A 20,652-nucleotide genomic window follows, 5' to 3' on the forward strand; every position below is an offset into this window, starting at 1 on the left:
GGGGTTGGGGGCAGTCGCTAAAAACAAATAAAAAGTTAAAAAAAAAAAAACAAAAACAAAGATAAATCAGATAATAAATGCAAAGTAATTAATATCAATTAACAAAAAAACAATTTTTTTTATTTTTAAAATAAATTAAAAAAAAAACAAAAATGGTAATGTGAACATTTTAAACGATTCACATAATTATAGTTTATATAATAATACTTGTTAGTAAAGAGAATAGGATGCATATTAAACGTTTGAAACATTGAATATTACTATTGATACAATAATTAGTAGAACTTAATTTTTAAAACAGTAAATAAAATTGAATTTAATGCAATCAAATAGTATAATTAATTCTCTTTGTCTTCATGATAGTGAAAATGGAATTCAAATTTACAATTTTCAAATTTGATATTTGCATTTTCGGGAATACTTTTTAAAATATTTTGGATATCATCATTCTTCAGAGCAATTTTTTTCCTCCGCTTCGCATCAAGCAGTCCACTATCAGAAAAGCGAGTATTCGGTCGGACAGGTTTTGACGAGGATTTTGAGTGCTCAGTCTTTTTTTCCTCGATTGGAGCTGAGAAATCATCATTGAAATAATCCATTATCAAATCATGATCCATTTCAAGCGGTGAAGATACATCTGATGATGCTCTGGATGTATTATTTAAAACTGTTGAATTTATTGGACAAGTAGATGATGATGATGTTGTTGTTGTTGTTGTTGTGTGAGCTGTTGTTGTCGATGTAACTGTATTTGTAACAGCTGATGATGTAATAGGCGTTGAATACATCATAGGAGCTTCTGTCATTGGATGAGTTTTCAATTGCAAGTTTGGTGCTGTTTGAATTGTCGAAGTTAATGTATGTGTCACTCTAGCCGAGCAATTTTGAGAGGTTAAAAGGCTTGGAATTAATACACTAATTTTATACTACAAAAATTCCATAAAACATAAGATTTATTATAAACGTAAATATTAGAATATTTTTTTATTAATAAAAATTTTTTATTCTTAACATAATATTTCTGACCATGTAACACAAATTATCAACATTATCTCATTGTGAATCTAAAACTATCTAAACGATAAAATCACCGAATAAATCTTCGAGTTTATAAATGATAATATCATAATTCGAAACTATTCGATCAGTTTACAGGACAGGACTGAGAATCTTCTTTGTCGACTCGATCAATGGGGCTAAAATTCTGGTCGAAGTAAATGGTGATCTTGTCCAAGTAGATGACATCACCCTAAAACAATCATATGCAATCAATACGGCTAAAATTAATTATCCTGAGTAATAATTAATGGTTAACAGTAAGACAATAAATGAACTCACCTGTTCAAGTGTGCATTCTATATTTGCTTTTTTACCATGAATTTTCCAATAATTTAAAAATATTTTACCATGAATTTTCCATGAATTTAAAAATAAACTCAAAAAAGTAGTATATAAAAAATACTAGCAGAACTGAGAGAAAAGCGTGGGGCGCCTTGTGCCATAATTTTCATATATCGAGCGCCCCACGCTTTTCTCTCAGTTCTGCTAGTATTTTTTATATACTACTTTTTTGAGTTTATTTTTAAAATTATTTTCCACTTTTTATTTTCCACTTTTTAGTTCGATATTATTTATAAAAGCGTGTTCTTTAGTTTTTTTTAACTATATTTATTTTTAACTTTTTAGTTCAAAATATTCTTTAAAAGCGTGTTTTTTTAGTTTTTTTAAACTATATTTATTATGAATTATTTCTTAGTCGTTCCATTTCATCTAATGCTTCGCTGTTACATAGGGTTTTACTCGTCAACTTGGAGCAATCAAATTTCTGGAATGATCTAGAAAGATTCCAAATCGTGTGCAACGGCTGAAATCGGTATGGAATGTTCCCGAAAAGTCTAGAAATTTCTGGAATGATCTAGAAAGATTACAAATAGCTTCGAGATATAACTTCGGGATGGTCATCAGAGGATTCCGGGTTGATGTACGGGTTTATCTGTGCCATTCCCGATGAAAACCTACGGAGGAAAACACCTGGTTTCGAGATATAACTTCGGGATGGTCATCAGAGGATTCCGGGTTAATGTACGGGTTTATCTGTGCCATTCCCGATGAAAACCTACGAAGGAAAACACCTGGTTTCGATATATAACTTCGGGATGGTCATCAGAGGATGACTAGGAAGGTCATCACCTGGGTTCTAGGTTGATAATAATCAAAATTTAAATAATATCATTATGGTAGTCTCTTTATGCAAAGGAGAGTTACATACAAACATACAAACATACAAACATACAAACATACAGGTGAAGTTAATAAAAGCGTGTTAATAAGCAACAAATACCAGTTTGTTTACATCAAAAGTGAAAACATTTATTCATTAGTAGACTATCATTGGATCGCGTATGTAAATATAATGTATACTCACCTTCTGATTACCAAAACTAAAAAATTATAATCGAAATACAGAAGGTTTTTGTTTACATATTTATCAAGGTGAATTCGACTTACTATCTTCACCACTCATTTACTTATAGCGTAACTCATCTAATTCCACTCGATCGACTCCCATTCACTCATGATCGTATGATCATAAATAATGAACTAATTGCTGAGTGTAGCCGCGAAGCCTTCGAATTAAACTAATTTAAAGCTACAAAAGTCGGAGTTTAAGTATGTTCTGATATACATTGTAAGGATTTAATTGTTTAAATACTCTTATATTCAATGATATCAGAGGTCTAATTGTTGATGAGTAACGCGCCAATTCATAGTGATTTAAATCATTTAATTTAATTGATAATGATAAATAGAACCTTACTCGAATCGAAAAAACGAACTTACATGGACTTACTTGGCATCGTAAATAATCAATTTAAGCTCACTCAATTTTTTAACAGGAGCTTTGTTTAGGCATTTCTGCTGAAATTTCAAAATTTGGCCGGAAGTATCCAAACAAAGCTCCTGTAAAAAATTCTCTGAAAATCAAATAAATCCTTTTACGCTCAAAATATGTCAAGAAATGACCAACCCAACTCTTGTCAAAAGCGGAACTCAAAATTTCAATTATAATAGGTCCATCACGGAAGTTACATTTTGACACATCCTAATAATTATCAAAGGAGTCCATCCAAGTAGTTCAACAAGGGCGGTTGTTTTTCTTCAAGATTATAACTACAATTAACAGGTGCATTTCTTTATATCTTCTCTCTTTTTGTTACCTGTACAACATCTGCTGTCGCTCATTCGTTCAAGAATTAAAGAGAACAAGGTTGTGGTTAAATTGATAGTAAATTTTTATGTAACTTGTGCCCAGCTTGACTTTGAAAATTGCGTGCAATTTATTGCATGTTGTGCAGGAGTGATCTTCGTGTTCTACCGTAAGTGTTGCTATCAACTTATATTCCATTTGCGGTAGTAGATTCCTATCCATTTGCGTACAAATATCGGTAGCAATAAAATTGGTGGTAACAACGTCAAATTAAAAGCAACTACTGATGGACACTTTTTAGCTATCCAGGTATAACTATTGGGCTCAATAATGAAAATACAATTTCTTGGTCTGACGATTGTCGAAAATATAAAATGCTGGTAAGCGTTCGGCAATCAACTGAAAACTTGCTCGAGTTCTATTTTATCAACGGAAGCTTTGTTGTACCTGAAGCTTCAGAGCTGAAAATATTTAAAATTTTGAATGATTTGAAAATTTGTATGCAATCTGATTTCTAAACGCCTATTTATCAATTTTTCTCCTAAAAATTTTAATTCAAAATAAAATGTCTCTGATAAAGTATGCATTAAATAATCAGCTGAATAATTACCCATAAACCATATGAATGCTTCTTAAGAGTTTAATTTTACATTCCCAAGACGCTACTCGTTATTAATTGTATTGTAAATTTGTTAATGTGATCTGAGAATTAATATAGGTTATTATAGTTCCCTTTTTGTAATAAAATAAATAAGTTGGTTCATGGAACAAATATAAAGTGAGAAAATTTTATATTCGTTTGTGACTGAAAAAGGATGAAAGTTAAATTATTTTTAGCAGTATAAAAAACTATCGGAGATCCTATTGTTACTGATGGCAAAAAGAAAGATCTCTGGAGATCTTGTGTGAAAATCCTCGTGCTGGTAGCATTCCTCAATCACATAAATTACTGTCGTAAGAATTGAGAAGGGTAGGTTTAAAGGAAAACCCCGTTGAAAAGAAAAGAAAGTGTACTGCTTTTACTATTTTACTCAAGTATTTTCCTTTATATTGTGAGTTCAAAACTAAGGGTACTAAACGTCTATAAAAATGATTGTTTTTTGATTTTTTTAAACATGATTATAATACTCAATCAAAATAAATTATAAACTTTTTTTAATTTAATGTTATGCATAACATTGCAGTATAATAAAGTTTCCATGGTAATTTATTGTCATGAAGTTATACTCAATTCAATTTACTTTAAATAAATAAATCTATCTCTGTTAATAATATTATTACTTATTATTTTATTCAGAATTTATTCGTATTGTATTCATGTTAAATATCTTGAGTATTTATTTTTCTATTTGAAAATATTGATTTGAAAATTTCTTTACACCATACCAGATCTCTGGCGAAAATACGGCGGAACGTCGAGGGTCGTTGAAACAAAGACGCTGAAGTACTTCTTATTTTAAAAGTCTTAAAACGAAATACAATGTCTGTTTTACGATACTCCCTTCAGCATCATCTACTCTCTCATACTTTTACTCTGAACCCTAACGCATAGACCTTTTTTAGCCCCATAAATTTACTTTCTATCTTTTAATGTAGCTTGCACACTACAAACTAACATTTTACTTCCCTCCGAAAGCATATATCCCTCACTTAAGCTCTTAACAAGGTGCTCGGTTATATTTTTTGGTATTAAATATTCTTTGTCGCGTTTGGTATTCCTTTAACAGATTTCCTTTACGATACTTTGTAGTTTCGCAGTTAATTTTATCTACTTTCTTTTTGTCATACTATGTATTCATCGATGAATAAATATAAAATTTTATGTTAATATCTTAGACCATTACCTTAAAAAGTTTTTAATAAAAATTATTCGTTAAGCGAAATTTCTGTAACAATATTATCAAACTTTTTTATTCTACCCTTTATAATGTCAAGCATTTGAAGTGCTTAATCTTGTCTTGTTAAGGTTAAATAATTTCAATCGCCTCTATTATATTCATATTGAATCTTGAGGTAGTACTCTTAGTTAGAGATTTACGGTTCAAAATTTTATATATTAGTAAATTATAATAAAATAATAAGCCTATTAAATTTTTAAAAAGCTCAAGAGAATCAGTAAAAATATTGAGCTTTTTAATTTGAGAAATGACACACAGAAAAAAAGGTTCACTTGGGTCAAGAAAATATTTTTCTTTCTAATTATTTTCTTGAGTGAAAAAAAAAATTTTTTTTGACACAAGAAATTTCACTTATTCCAACAAAATTAATTCTCTTGCTTTAAGAAATACGTATCTTGATCCAAGAAAATTTATTTAAATCAAGAAAATCTTCTTGTTTTGAGAAAATTTAGCCTCTTGCTCCAAAAAATTTTGTTCTTGATAGAAGTAAATTTTCTTGCCTTGAGAAAATTTCTCTCTTGCTCCAAAAAATTAAATATCTCAATAGTAAATTTTCATTAATATTTTATTGACTGACATGTCAAATTGGAAAATCAAATAATATTGAAAATTTTTTTTTCATTCAATATGTATAAGTGCACGCTAAAATAATATAAAATGGATATTAAAGATTCAAGAGAAAAATTTTCTCAGGGTGAGAAAATTTTTTTTAGCTGAAGTAGGTGGCACTGCTTCCCTAAAGTATCTAAAAATCTTGAGCAAATATAAAAATTTATTGTATCAAGTATTTATGACAATTTGAATCAAGAAAAAATTACTTTCATCAAGAATAGAATTTCAAGAAAAATTTTTACTTCGGCTAACACAACTTGGGTCTTCCTTCAGGCACCTGAAAATTTTCTTGAGCCAAGAATTTTGTTCTCCAGTCAAGAAATTTTTCTTTTAATTTTACATAAAGTAACGTTCAGATTTCAATAAAAAATTTAGGTGAGGCAAAGAAATAACATATTGAATAATTTGTGTAATTAAAAATAAAAATTGAGAGCATGCGATAGTAATAATTAATTAAAAACTCTCATAAATTATCTCTATCTCTCTTTCTCTAATACGGTTTTGCGTAGGGAAATAAATTATGTTAATCAAATAAGGCTTTGTATGGAAAATTCGATACTTGCTGTATCTGTGATAATCCTACCTTAATATTAAGGAAATGAATTTATTTCCAACCGTCACCAAAAAACTAGATAATTTTCAGAAAAAATCGAATAAGCTCTCAAACATGCCTTCAAAAATTTATCAAACTTAAAAAATAAGTAATATCTGACATTAGTTTTATATGGTTAATTAAAATGTCAAAATTGAGTGACTGCCAAAATTTAGCGATATTAAATGTCGAATCGGATTGGAACGCGGTCAACGAACATATTCCCAAGGGTCTTTGCTGGTTTATTCGACCATCAACACAGGACCAGCAAAATGGTAATAGTAGTAGCAAAAGCATTGGCAGTGGCAACCGAAGAGCTTTTTAAAGGATGGGAAAGACTCAACGGAAGCCCCTCTAGGTAGAGCTGCTCTAACTTGAAGATGAAGATGAGCTATTTCTTGGCACGACCCGTTGTACTTAATTTTACGGAGAAGAGTATATATCGCTCGATCTACGCTTGTTCTTTGGTTATTACTTTATAACCCGATTAATTAGTTCGTTGCGGCTTCTGCAGAGGGTTAAGTTATGTACCTGTATACATTAGGGTGGGTCAAAAAAATCGAATAATTTATTTTTGATTTTATACTCTGAAAAATAGGTTCGTAGACACCTAAAAAGAATTCTCTCCAAGTATAAGCTCTTAATTATAACGGGAAGGTCCTCCGCTTTGCGGGTTTCTATTTTTTTCGAATAATCAGATAAAAAAATTTATATCTCGCTTCCAACTGCTTGGAAAAATATTCCGTGGCATAGATTTTGTGAGAAATTGAATGCTTTACAAAAAAGGTCTCTTATGACTTTTTCAAAAACTCAACCGATTAAAAGATATTCATAGTTGAAGTTTGGCTATTTTAAGGAAAATATTCGTTTTTATTATGAATTTTATAAGTCGATGAAAAAAATTATTTCGGATTGCGGAACTCATGATTTTGTAGGAAATTTACTGCTCTACAAAAATGGTCTCTTATGATTTTTTGATTAAGTGAAGCCGTTACGAGATATTCATCGTCAAACATTAACGAATATCAATATTTCCAGTTTTTGATCAATAATTCGATAAATTTTAATTTAAACTATGAGTTTCAGGAAAATTTACATAAATTTGAGTTTCGATCGATAAAGAAATGTTATAATAAGTTAGATAAAGAATTATTGGAATTATCATTGATTTTCCTTGGAGAAATGCCTCAAGAAAAGATTTCTTTCAAACGTCCTGGTGCTGTTCATCATGCTAGATGGATGGCTAAGGCCATTTATAGTTTGAAAATGTATCTATTCAGAGATGAATTCAAACTCTCTCAGAAAGAATTGCATGGTCTTCGTCATTTCTGTATTTTTATAGTCACATTGTATTTAAAAGCTTGGTTTTCATCAACTTCTGCAACAACTGCTGCTTATCATGACTTGCAGTTTATGAAAAATTTATTGGAGTACAAACATATCAATCCTTTGATTTCTTCAGCTACGTGTGAAAAAATGATTTCGCACTTATGGTATTTGAGCGATGAACTTGCCATTTTATCACTGTTTGACGATGGCGTTCCATTAGAAGTAAAAAAAAGTATTGTTGAAGCTGTTAATACTCGTGAAGGTACAGATTCTAAAGCTAAAAGATTTGTAATTGCTAAAAAGATTTGAATTCATTGGCGCAGAGAACTCTGAGTGACTTTGTGTCTAAAAAGTCATTAAATCTTTTCAAAATCTTCGATCTACCGTATGACTTTCTTGATGTCGATGTTGAATTATGGCCTACTAATGAGAGTTATCTCGAAAATAAAGAATACTTTCAACAACTAAAAGTTGTCAATGATTCAGCAGAGCGAGCTGTTGCATTAGTCAGTGAATATAATCAATGCTTGACAAAAAATGAAGAACAATTCCAGTACTTATTGCAAGTTGTCAAAGAACATCAAAAAACATTCCCAAATTGTAATAAAAGAAATTATTTATAGTAATAGCGTACTGTTATGTTAAAAATATAGACAATTATATTGCAATTGATAATTCAATAAAAAATTTATCTATAAAAAAGTTAAATACTGGTTGTTTCTTACTTGATTCAATACTTTTCATATTAAATTTGACAAAGAAATATGTCATTCACTTCAAATTAAACTAATCATTGGCTATATGTCGAAAAAAATGCTCTAATTTCTTGTTTTAATGCAATCAAACAAGCTCAAGACTGAAAACAATATTAAAAAAATTGTTTATAACATTTCTTTATCGATCGAAACTCAAATTTATGTAAATTTTCCTGAAACTCATAGTTTAAATTAAAATTTATCGAATTATTGATCAAAAACTGGAAATATTGATATTCGTTAATGTTTGACGATGAATATCTCGTAACGGCTTCACTTAATCAAAAAATCATAAGAGACCATTTTTGTAGAGCAGTAAATTTCCTACAAAATTATGAGTTCCGCAATCCGAAATAATTTTTTTTCATCGACTTATAAAATTCATAATAAAAACGAATATTTTCCTTAAAATAGCTAAACTTCAACTATGAATATCTTTTAATCGGTTGAGTTTTTGAAAAAGTCATAAGAGACCTTTTTGTAAAGCATTCAATTTCTCACAAAATCTATGCCACGGAATATTTTTCCAAGCAGTTGGAAGCGAGATATAAATTTTTTTATCTGATTATTCGAAAAAATTAGAAACTCGCAAAGCGGAGGACCTTCCCGTTATAATTAAGAGCTTATACTTGGAGAGAATTCTTTTTAGGTGTCTACGAACCTATTTTTCAGAGTATAAAGTCAAAAATAAATTATTCGATTTTTTTGACCCACCCTAGTATACATATATATTATATTATATTGTATAATATGTATAGAGTTTAGGTGCTTATTTAATACTTTGAAATATTACGAAATTAGATTATCCGTATCGCATTAAAGTTTTGATTATTTCATCGAACGATGCAATTTTAATATAATTCATTTGAGAACTTTTCGCTTAAGTAACTTGAGTACAGATAGAAACGACGCGATGCAAACCTAATATCAAAAGTACTCTGTAAGCTATCATTAATATTCAAATACTCGAGAGAATAAAAAAAAATTTTTTAAGTAACAAAGTGAGGTAAAAGCTCCGGACCTTGCGAGTGAATTGAAATAGCTACATTTGAGTAAGTTTCAAAAGTTTTTTTTTTTTTGTTCAATTACGTTATTTTCATTAATTTATGTTTATAAATTATTGGATTAATGCTTTTAAAGAAAACATTTTAATTATTGTAAAGTGTTAAGTATATATAGAGCAGCAGTAATAAAAATATTTTAGTGGAATGCAAAGCAAAGTGAATAAGGAATAAATAATAGCAAATCCAGTGAGAGTGCAACTAAAAGCTTGCAACAAAACGGACTTATTTTTATGAATGGCACGCAGAATAACACGATGCGACGGTGCAAATTTGTACTGCTAACTATCTCTGAGTTTATATATGAGAGAAATAAAAAAAAAAATTGAAGTGAAATATGATAGTAAATAATTAAAAATTAAAATTTAGCCTTAATAAATATATTAATTACGAATGTTAAGAAATCTCTTTCATCTTGTGCTGAAAATTTTTTTTCGTTAAAAATATGAAAAAACTAATGATAAGAAATAAACTTTTCAGTAAAAGCATAAAATACAGTTATAAAAAAACTCTAAATGCTTGAAAAATTTTGTATTGCAAAGTTTTGAGTTACTAATTTTCAAATTTACTTTATTAAGACTCCAGATTACGTATAGTTTTAAAAAACGATCACAGATAAGTAAACAATAAACAGAATCTCATGTCCTTTAATCTAACTTATTTTGCTGTAATGTATATACAATATCTTCAGATATGATATATTGATTAATAAATTTAACGGCTAATTACTTTAATTAATCTTGATTTTTTCATAATCGATTGTTCTTGATCTCATCATACATGTTATTCTTGACTTATTGTTACGGCTTTTTGTGATGTTTTTTTTTTTATAGTTGTATCTTTTTCAAAATGAGTTTTTATAGTTATTACAATAAATGTGTATTTACCAGAACCAAATGAAGACAAAATATAGAATTGAAGGGTCAAAAAATAAAAAATTACGAGATAGTCTATTCCTTGCCTACACTGATAAAAAAATTGACTTGACTCAAGAGCCAAACTCTTGAACCAAGAATTCCATTTTTTTAAAAATGATTTTCTTAAGTAAAAAAAATAAATTCTTGAAACAAGAAAATTTTCTCAGACCAAGAATAATTTCTTAGCTCAAGAATTAATTCCCTTGACTCAAGAAAATTAATTTCTTCAAAATGGAATTCTTGGTTCAAGAGTTTGGCTCTTGAGTAGTCAATTTTTTTATCAGTGTAATTACCTGATTATTTTTTAAATGTTGTAATTTAAGATGTGAACGAAATATTGAATAATGCACTGTCTTATTAAAATTATCTAAAAATATTGAGCCTACACTGAAAATAAAAAAAAAAAATTAACTTGAATCAAGAAAAAAAATATTTTGAAGAGTTTCGCTGTTTTGAATCAAGATGAATAATTCTTGAGTCGAGTAAAATTTACTTATCGAAAAATTTTATTAGTTTAAGAATTTTTATATTTAAATCGAAATGATGAAGCTCTTCAAATTAGTTTTCTTGATTTCAGTTAATTTTTGTTCTGTGTAAGTTAATTAAATAGAAATTACAAATTTTGAAAGTAGCATATTTATTACGAATAAACATGTAAAGTATACTGTAATTATTATGAGAATATAATATTTATTTAATAATTATTATCCGTACTTAAAAGGTAATTGAAACTATCCATAATGAGAATGACAGAAAAGAGCCCTCATTTCCATTTAATTATGATATTTACAGTGTATACAAAAGGATATGGGATAAAGGAGAAGTTAGGGGAAAGATTGTATTTAGGTCGGTCGTATTTTAACAGAAAGCTAGGAGATCCTTAGTATTAACCGCCTTCATTTAACTAGGGTTCAATTTACACAGAATGCAACATCTAATTAATCTAACCACTTAGAAATAGAAGTATCATGTTGTATTATATACTTAATATCAAAAACAACGAAAATGGGAATAAGAGGACAAACATAGAGCTTTAAATCAGGAGTAAAGTTGTGTGAAAGTATATAAAATAGCCAAAAGGTCTTAATAATAACGTCTCAACTTAACTAAAAGGATAGCACAAGCTGGTATCTCGGGGAGAAGACATAATAGATGAGGAGAGGCCTAAATGCTCCTGGTATTGTTCATGTACGCCGATGTTGCTTCTCTCTGCCCGAACATTAATAGTCTCACGTGACGTAATTAACTCGCGACCGCTGAATTTCCGGTATTAACATGATCTACGTCCTGGTAAACGGGAGATCACGAGAGATTTAGTTTGTTTTGATATGATAAAGGACTACAGAAATAATGTCCTGATTATTAGATAGATACATATATGTATCGTAAACTGTACAAATTATTTCAAATTAATTTATTAACTGATTTTGTAATTATAAAACATTTCTCGTTAGGATATTAATGTAACACAGCGTCAGGCATTTGGTAATAAATTTAATTACACATTAGATTATTAATTTTACACTTCGGTTGGATTTCATAAAAATAGGATGAAAACTCAATTGAGAATTTGACGATTGTAGCATGACCTGTAATTACATTAATACGATCTTGATTTAATTGATAAAATGACATTAAAAAAAATTATTTGTACACGGCGAAAAAAAAACAGGGATTTTTCCTATTTTTAGGAAATATTTTTGTCAGCATAGGAAAAATTCCTATATTGATACAGAAATTTTTCCAATGTTAACATAGGAATTTTTCCAATGTTAACATGGGAATTTTGTCTTTATTAACATGATAGAAATATCCATGTGATATAGGAAAAATTCATTTATCACAAAAATTTATGTAACTTAATTTAATAATTACAAATTTACATAACAATTTTTTCATTCGAGCAATTTCAGATAATTTAAAAGTAAAACAGTGATATACAGTCGGTTTGTGATAAAAAAATTTAGAGGAAATTTTTTTCAAATTTTGCTTTACATTTCGAAAAAATTAAAAATCCTGCAGATTATGGACTGTGTGGCTTAAATTGCCATAACTTTTTCAAAAATTGACTTATCGGGACGGTTTTTTTTTTTTTTTTTTTATTAAAAGTTCTTTTGGGAAAAAATAGAAAAAAATTATTCAAATCTATCTTCATCGTTATTTTTTAGATTTTCTAAAAAAACTCCGAATTTCTCAATGATAAACATTTTTAATTTATTTTTTCTTTTTTTCATATGAAACTGACATTTTTTACAAATATCCTGAAAATTTCAGAATGGTGTTTTTTCGATTTCTATTTTTTTTCAGTTGAAAAAAAAATTTTTTTCATGTCATAAATAAATTTTTCCTATGTCATATGGATATTTCTATCATGTTAATAAAGAAAAAATTCCTATGTCAACATTGGAATATTTCCTATGCAAAAATAGGAATTTTTTCGATGCAAAAATAAGGAAAATCCCTATTTTTTTTTGGCGTGTATGAAATGAACTCAAGTACATTTATAGAAATATGTAAACGAACTGAGTACATTGTCTTTAAAAGTCTTGACTCAGATCCCGATTTCCGTTGCGCTTAAAATCGTGCGATCTAGTTTACCATTTTATCCACTGTCATCTAGGAATAATATCATGCAACTTTCTCCTCTCTGCATACTACTAAAGATCCGTAATAATATCCTAGGGGATATTAATTACTTACTAGATCTTCTAGAAGACAACCAAAATATATGCACCAGAGCCCTGGTATCCATCATCATGTCCATGAGGCAGTAAAGTGTCAAACATTATATTATCTCAATTATCTTATAACATCAATCTATAAATTATTGTTAAGCTATTCAGCTCTCTGAGACTATATTGTATTGTATTATTCTTGTGATATCATACGTTTATCACATCCAGTATCGACATTAGGGTGGCAAAATTTAATTTCCGTGAGGAACTTTTTAGAATTGGAATTTTGAGTTCCGCTTTTAACAGGAGCTATGTTTGGACATTTCCTGATATATTTTAGGAGGAAGGGATTTATTTGATTTTCATAGAATTTTTTAACTGTGTAAAAATGTCATTTTCAAATGCAATTATCTTCGGTTAGACGTGGTAAATCGTCTTTAAATTTTAACAGCGTGTGCATTATGTATTTAAGTACTTCTATAAGGAGTTTGGGAGATTTCTTGAATTTTTGCTTTTTGGGCTCGACTACCTTAAAAAAAAAAAAAAAATTGAAAAAGAAACATTTTTTTTTCTTGAATAAGTGAATTAATTTAAAACAAACTTTTGTTAAAAAAGAAATTTTCTTATAAAAAAACTTTGATATGTGTACATGAAAAATTCTTATGACTTTTCAATATGAAATTTTTCTCAACCACTTTTCGAGAAATAATAACGTCTTTATTAGGGAAATAACAAGAAAACCACCATTGAAAATTATTAATCTGTTGAAATATTTTTAATTGAACGGTTGAGATTTTTTGACGAATTTCCGCAGATTATGTAATTAAAATTCAAATTTATTAGAAATACAAATTACAAATACAATAAAAAATGTATGTATACTCCATATAAATAAAACAAAAATATAAAATTTTTTTCTATAAAAAATTGATCGAGAACATTATAATATACTAATAATTTTGTTAAAAAAACGGACGGACCTATAATTCGTTAATATTACTTAACTACATTGTGTAAATTATAACTTAATAGTGGACGGAGTCATGAAGTCTATTATTTACATTTAATATTTAAAATCTTAGATTTTATAAAGATGGAAAGACGATTATACCGACGTAAAAAAGAAAAAAAAAAGGAAAAATGATTGTATAAATTATTAAAATGTTCAATAGCGCAGATTTACTGTCAGCTTCAAACCAGTCGTGTAAGAGTAATTCAAGCATGTCGTCTGACTTTTTTATACTAGGAGAGTATCGTCTTTCAATTTGAGTTTTTCTTCTGTTAAAATACTTGGCGAGTTTAATAATCGTCTTTCCGTCTTTTTATTCATATCTTTTAAATCTTATATTGTCCTTTTAGAAAGGACGATATAGTAATATGATACTATGAACACTTTCGTTGATCGATATTATGAGTATCCTACTTTTTATATTAATATATTCTATAGAAATATATATCTATTCAAATTTAAAAGATATTAACTTATCTTATAAAGTGAATTGTAATAAAAAATGATATAATAGTAGCTATTGTCAAAGACGACGACAGACTCGTAGCGCCATTACACGAATCTTCTGAACAGTAGCATTGCTGCCAATAAACCCCGTTTTCATCGACACCCCAATTACAGACATTTGTTACTCCTGTTTCTGCAACTGATGCACATCTTCGTACTACTTGTCTGAATCTTCCGTCCCCTGCAAAAATAAAATTTTAATATTGTCGAGCTTAATTTAGTCGAAAACTTGTATTATTACAATCGACATAAAACCTTATGGGCATTTATCTGGTATATGGTGAAATTAAGTATGTAGTAATTGTTGGCAAAATTTTATTAGACGTATAAAAAAAATTTATTATTTTTAGTAATTTTTCAAATGTAAAATTCTTTTCTTTATTTCTCTTTTAGAAAATATTTTATCAGAGAATTTCTCAATAAATTTCTCATAGTTGATGATAAGAAATGTAATTCGTGAAAAATTTTATTTTCAAAGCTTATTATTATTACTTTCAAATTTCTAAACTTGCGAAAGTTTTATATTTGACTAATTTCAAAGAGAATTTTTACTTGTTAAAGAGAATAATTAAAGAAAAAATTTATCATAATTCGAATTATACGATCGTTAGAAGGTGAAAAATATTTTTGTGAAAAAAAAAATTATATCAACCTCCGAGATGATGGACAAAATGTGATCGACAAAATTTTTTCATATTGAAGAAAAAGCTTTCAAGATCTTAGTCGAGAAAAAAAACTTTTTTATCAGTAGATAGTAAAAAAAATTGACTCAAACAAACATTTTTTATAGTTGAAAGAAACAATTTTTTTTTTAGTAAAGTTTAACATTTATTTAATTTAAATTTTGAATCAAATAAAGGAAATCCTTTAAGAAAATTGTATTTTTTTTGTAATCTATCAAGTTTTAAATAAGTTGATAAATTATTAGATCAAAAATACTCACAAATAAATCCACGAGGACCTTGTCTTATTTCTTTGACGCAAAATGATCCCGGCATTTTGGAGTCCTCGTCATTGCAATCTATTGAAATGTGCTTATTCTTATCGAAAGGTTCATAAGCACCACATAGATCTTCATTTTTTGAGTCTGAGTCACTACCGCATTGATAACATCGAACAGCCTCAGTTTCTAAAAAATAATTTATATAAATATAACATGTAATAAATTATAAAAATAAACTTTAAATCTCAATTTAAAACACACAGTTAACTGCAAAATAATTAATTAGCTTGGTAAATAGTCAGCAGGCAACTAATAATCTCTTTAATAAACACTAAATATCGAATTGGTAATGAGATTATTAAAGTGCAAATATTTATACCCTTAATGAGATCGGCAGGAATGTTTACTGAATAAATTCGATTTGATTGTTTTTCATAAATTAAAATTATATAAATGTTATAGACTGTTGTTACTCAATAAATTTATTTTACAAAGCTAGGTGGATTATATTTGTAATTATAGCTTACAACACCATTGTTATATCTAATTATTAAGTATACAAGTTTAATAATTTAACTTTGCTTGCATGAAATGAAAATAATTTTAGATTTTATAAATTCTTTTTTTTTTTATCTTTATCACGACGTTAATTAAAAATCAAAAATTTTATTTATTGTAATTATTGGTTTTAATTACACAATTTTTAATAAATTTTAAAATTTTGATACCTATTTTCAATTTAGATTTTTATAAATTTCAATATTACAAAAAATTTTTGTGATGATTAAATATATGAAAGTGGAGTGCAGGCACATAATCATGCAGGTTATATGATTGTTTATATTTTAAGCATAAATAATTAATATAAAATTAATATCTTACCGACAAATAAATATGCACTTATAATGCAACTTAAAGTTATGAATTTCAAAGCCTTCACCATGATGATAATGAGATTATATGGAATTTTATAAATATTATTTTGTTTTTAAAATGCAGAATAGACAGACTTCCAATAACACTTGCTTGGTTCAACTTATTGTACAAGCACCTGCGTCATCCTGGGCGTGGGCCATGTAGGTTGAGTATGAGTCTGTTAAAGACCATACTGTAGTAATAAGTAAACTATTAGTAATACTACTCCCACTCTGAACTTATTTTTTACTCTCTCACTTGATATTTCTTTCTCACCTTCACTCATTATTATGACATCAAAAAGTTTATTCTTATGTTTATTCTATTTCCACCATCACAAAACTTTAATGAAAATAATTGCCATCCGAAATTAAAAAATTGAATAAATTAGAGACGAATCTTCCAGTATAATGTGCAACGTCAAGCAAAGTAAAAATTCTTTTTTATTTACAAAAATGGTTTTTCAACAAATATCTTCGCCGACTTGAATTGAATTCTTGAAAAAAAAATTTTTTTAGTATTAATTTAATGCTTGAAATTAAAAAAAAAATTCAATCTTATTTTCATCGTTTGGTTATAAAATTTACAGAAAATGTTTTATAATTAATATAATATTAATATTAGGTGTGAGACTAAAATAAAATAAAAAATTATCCAATTCAATTCAATTCAGATTATTGCACCAAAAGGATATAATCTTAAGTAGGAGAAGGGGAGGGGGGGGAGCAAAATGGGGTCTTTAAAAAAATGTTGAAATCCTTAGTGTTTTGAGCTGGTTTTACTTTTTTTTTAGTCCCTTGCCAAGTATTTGACCTTAATTTGCTCTGTTCATTGAAAATAAAAAATTGAAAATGTGGGGCAAAATGGACCACCTTCAGAAAATTTTTATATTATGAGTTTTTCAGCTTGTTTCACTTTTTTTTGCCTTTTACTGAGTTTATGGTATCAATTTTTTTGTGTCTATCGAAATTAAAAAATTAAAAAAAGTGGGGTAAAATGAGTCCCCAAAAAAATTCAATATGTTTCTTACTTGTTTTATGCTTTGAATCTTTTTGTTATGTATTCAGTATAAAAAATTAGGAAAACGGTTGATCCTAGAGATTATCCCTGCAACTTCCCGCTAACTCCATACCTAAGCGCTCAACATTTCACGTCAAGAGGAATAATAAATCAACTAGATAAACTATAGACTACGGAACAATGATTTCGTCAAAAAAAAAAAAAAAATTTGAGCTATTTTCAAATTACGTCTTGAAAAGTTTTATTTCAAAATTATCACATTGATAAAGCTTGGCTTTTTCTCTGACAGATGGAAATAGTCGTAATTTGTAAAGAATACACCTGTAGGAAATCGTTATTACCGATACAGTAAAATTGAATTCTGGATGGAACGTTACGAATTTTATAAAACTTTATTCCAATATTTGTATCTGACGTGTATATGTTACGGAAATAAGAGAAGTGGCATTTGTGAGAAAATAATACAAAAAAAGAATAAATGAAAATATAACTGCAGTACTCGTATGCGCACGTTCTCCCTTGACAATATTCCAGATGTAATCGAGTAGTTGCCTCATACATCCGATTCGCATCGCGTATTCCAATAAAGCAATCGACGTCAAGAGTTGTAGCGAACAAGAGGAAACGTGGTCACGCATCAACATTTCGGTTTTTTTTTTTGCTTTAATTTTAAGCTTTGGAGCTCAAATTTTTCATCTATCTAATAAAATATCATTGCCTTGTTAAAACCAAATCAAAACATTTGACGAAGGCCAAATACGACTTGATGTAGCATGATTTTACACTATACCGTACTGATACTGAAAACCGTGTGCTTGAAGTAGTTTTATCTGAGATAAAATGAACTAAATAACGATTGTGCAAGCGAGTGGATCGAGGTATTCTCGAGTGGGTGCAAATGAAAGTTGAAAGGGTTTAATAAGAGAAAATCCGTTTTTATCGCTTGTTACGCTAGTTGGTTTCGCGTTCAAGCTTCTACTCGTGCCAATAGACTCTTTATTCGTATTAAAGCACTTTGCGAATATACCGATATCAAATAACGATCACCATCAAAACGAACTATCAATTTAATATTTTATTTTATTACATTGCTCGTTTTATTTTAATCCATTTTGAATTCAAATATTTTTATTTTAATTTTATTGCCACTAGATTTTATGAAAAAAAAAAAAAAAAAAAAAATAAGTGAGAACAGAAATATTTTCATTAGCTCGGGCTGATGCAAAATTCCGTTTACAGCGAGAAAATTTTAATAGAGACATAATTTAATACACTGAAAAAAAAAAAAACTAACTCGAATCAAGAGAAAAATTTTTGAACCAAGAAAATAATTTTACAGAGTTTAATTGTCTTCAATCAAGATGAACAATTCTTGGATTAAGTAAAATTTACTTAAACCAAAAAAATTTCTTAGTTAAAGAATTTTTCTATTCAAATCAAGATGATGAAATTCTTCAAAATTATTTACTTGATTCAAGTAAATTTTTTTTTCTGTGTATGTATCACCCAATAGAAATACTAATAGTTTCGTCATAAAAATCAAGTTAGCATTTAGATCATTAACTTCCCACTATTAAAATCAATAATTTTCAAAAAATCAGGAAGTTATTGTCTACGTGTGTGTGTTTGCGTGCGCGCGAAGAGCTCGAACAAGTACAAAAGGTGTGTTTTTGGGCTCGGTGAGCTCAAAACTTCAAAATAAGATAGAGATAATTTCTCGAGCGTTTTGAACTCGTACATGGAGGGAAGTTCCTTCAGGTTGGCTTGCAGGGTCAATCGTTTTCCAGATTATTCAATGCACAAGTAATTTAAAAATGAAACATGGAAGGGGTTTGATAAATAATTAATGGATTATTGCCCTTTGAAGTTAAAAATTTATGTTTGTCTTGTGTATAATCTTTAAGTTATTTAAGTGCTTGATTATCGTGATCTCAAGTAGTAAAGTAACTAGAGCAAGATTAAATGAGTATTTAATGACAGATAAGAGTTCTATAGATCAGTTTTTGGTTTAGACATCAGCTGGCGAGCTTCTGTTTCGCATCTCCTGGTTTCTTGTTCAATAGGTGTTTTGTGGTTTAATTCATTATTATTGTATCTTAGAATCAGATTTCACATCGTAAATTATTGATGTATTAAATCGAATAAGTAAGAGAGATTAATAATCGTGGACTGCATGATTAAAGAGAAAAATTCTTGAACCAAGAAAATCATTCAGAATAGGTTCATTGTCTAGATTTTTTTAAATTTTTGCCATTAAATGTACCTACTTTTTAAAAAAGTATTCAAACTTAGCTTAATAATTTTTTCTTATAACTTGCGTTGAAAATGCGAATTTCAATGCCTGCTGAGCTAACGGAAACTAGTTAATTTTAGACCAATGCAACTGTCGCCGCGAATTGTACACTGAAAACAAAATTAACTTGAATCAAGAGAATAGTATAGTACACACCTAGGGAAGTAAAGTAAAAAATGTCTCAAATCACATGTAATATTTGGCCGAGATGAAGCCGAGACTTTCTTATTTACTTCCCGAGGAGTTTATGCTATTTTTTGCTCGATGAAGGCAGGAAGCCGCAACTTCGTTTACCGCAGCGGGCCGTACACTCTTTCGGACCCGCATTTTATTCCAGAAAGAGCAATTTTTTAAGCTTACTCTAGCGCATGCGTGCTACGCATATTTTCTAGCCCGGCAGCACAGAATCTCGCTTTTTTTCATATTTTCGAGGCGTGATCGGCCTATACAGCAGGTTTCAACTGTATAACAGTCATAACATCGTCTATATGTAACATGTCAGCGAATAAAATCACCAAAAAATGTCAAAGAAATAAAAATAATTTAGTTATATTGTTAATGAACTATTTAATAATGCTACTGCTCTCTTAAAAGAAATCAGTGGAATTTCACTGATTCCAACCAGTAAATGCAATTTCACTGGTGAATCAGTGGTTCACTGGTTGAATAAGTTAATAAAATATCTGCGCGCATGCGCGTTGTTATGTTCACTGGTTAAATCATCAGTGGAATTCCACTGATTTCTTTTAAGGGGTTAGGGGTAGTCAGAATTTTCAAAAAATCGATTTTTTTTTGCATTTTCTTAAAGTATAATATTTTAAAAATATTGTGTGAAAATTTGAAGTGAATCCGACAAATTCTTTTCGAGTTATTTAACAATGACCAAAGGACACTCGGGTGCCACGTGGCATTCGAGAG

At 28.6% G+C, this 20,652-nt stretch overlaps 2 protein-coding genes across 2 annotated transcripts; both read right to left on the reverse strand.

The window, feature by feature from the left end:
- Positions 1–224: 224 nt before the first annotated feature.
- On the reverse strand, positions 225–17,556 carry LOC141536288 (uncharacterized). The gene is made up of 2 exons (XM_074256713.1): positions 17,452–17,556; positions 225–870 (listed from the first exon to the last, which is right to left on the reverse strand). The coding sequence occupies exon 2, from the start codon at positions 804–806 to the stop codon at positions 339–341; it is 468 nt and encodes a 155-aa protein (XP_074112814.1). The 5' UTR covers positions 807–870; positions 17,452–17,556; the 3' UTR covers positions 225–338.
- Positions 13,863–16,596, reverse strand: LOC141536289 (UPAR/Ly6 domain-containing protein qvr). The gene is made up of 3 exons (XM_074256714.1): positions 16,389–16,596; positions 15,507–15,692; positions 13,863–14,744 (listed from the first exon to the last, which is right to left on the reverse strand). The coding sequence occupies exons 1-3, from the start codon at positions 16,447–16,449 to the stop codon at positions 14,530–14,532; spliced, it is 462 nt and encodes a 153-aa protein (XP_074112815.1). The 5' UTR covers positions 16,450–16,596; the 3' UTR covers positions 13,863–14,529.
- Positions 17,557–20,652: the final 3,096 nt, after the last annotated feature.

This window comes from Cotesia typhae, unplaced genomic scaffold, assembly GCF_013202065.1.
Source record: "Cotesia typhae breed Kobodo isofemale line unplaced genomic scaffold, CoteBio_Ctyphae scaffold_152, whole genome shotgun sequence".
Lineage (NCBI taxonomy): Eukaryota > Metazoa > Arthropoda > Insecta > Hymenoptera > Braconidae > Cotesia > Cotesia typhae.

Coding starts and splice junctions, on each gene's coding strand:
- LOC141536288 (XM_074256713.1), bottom strand. CDS start 806: ATGACAGAAGCTCCTATGATGTATTCAACGCCTATTACATCATCAGCT.
- LOC141536289 (XM_074256714.1), bottom strand. CDS start 16,449: ATGGTGAAGGCTTTGAAATTCATAACTTTAAGTTGCATTATAAGTGCA. Junction 15,693..16,388: donor AAGTGCATATTTATTTGTCG/GTAAGATATTAA, acceptor ATTATTTTTTAG/AAACTGAGGCTGTTCGATGT. Junction 14,745..15,506: donor AGGTCCTCGTGGATTTATTT/GTGAGTATTTTT, acceptor TTATTTTTGCAG/GGGACGGAAGATTCAGACAA.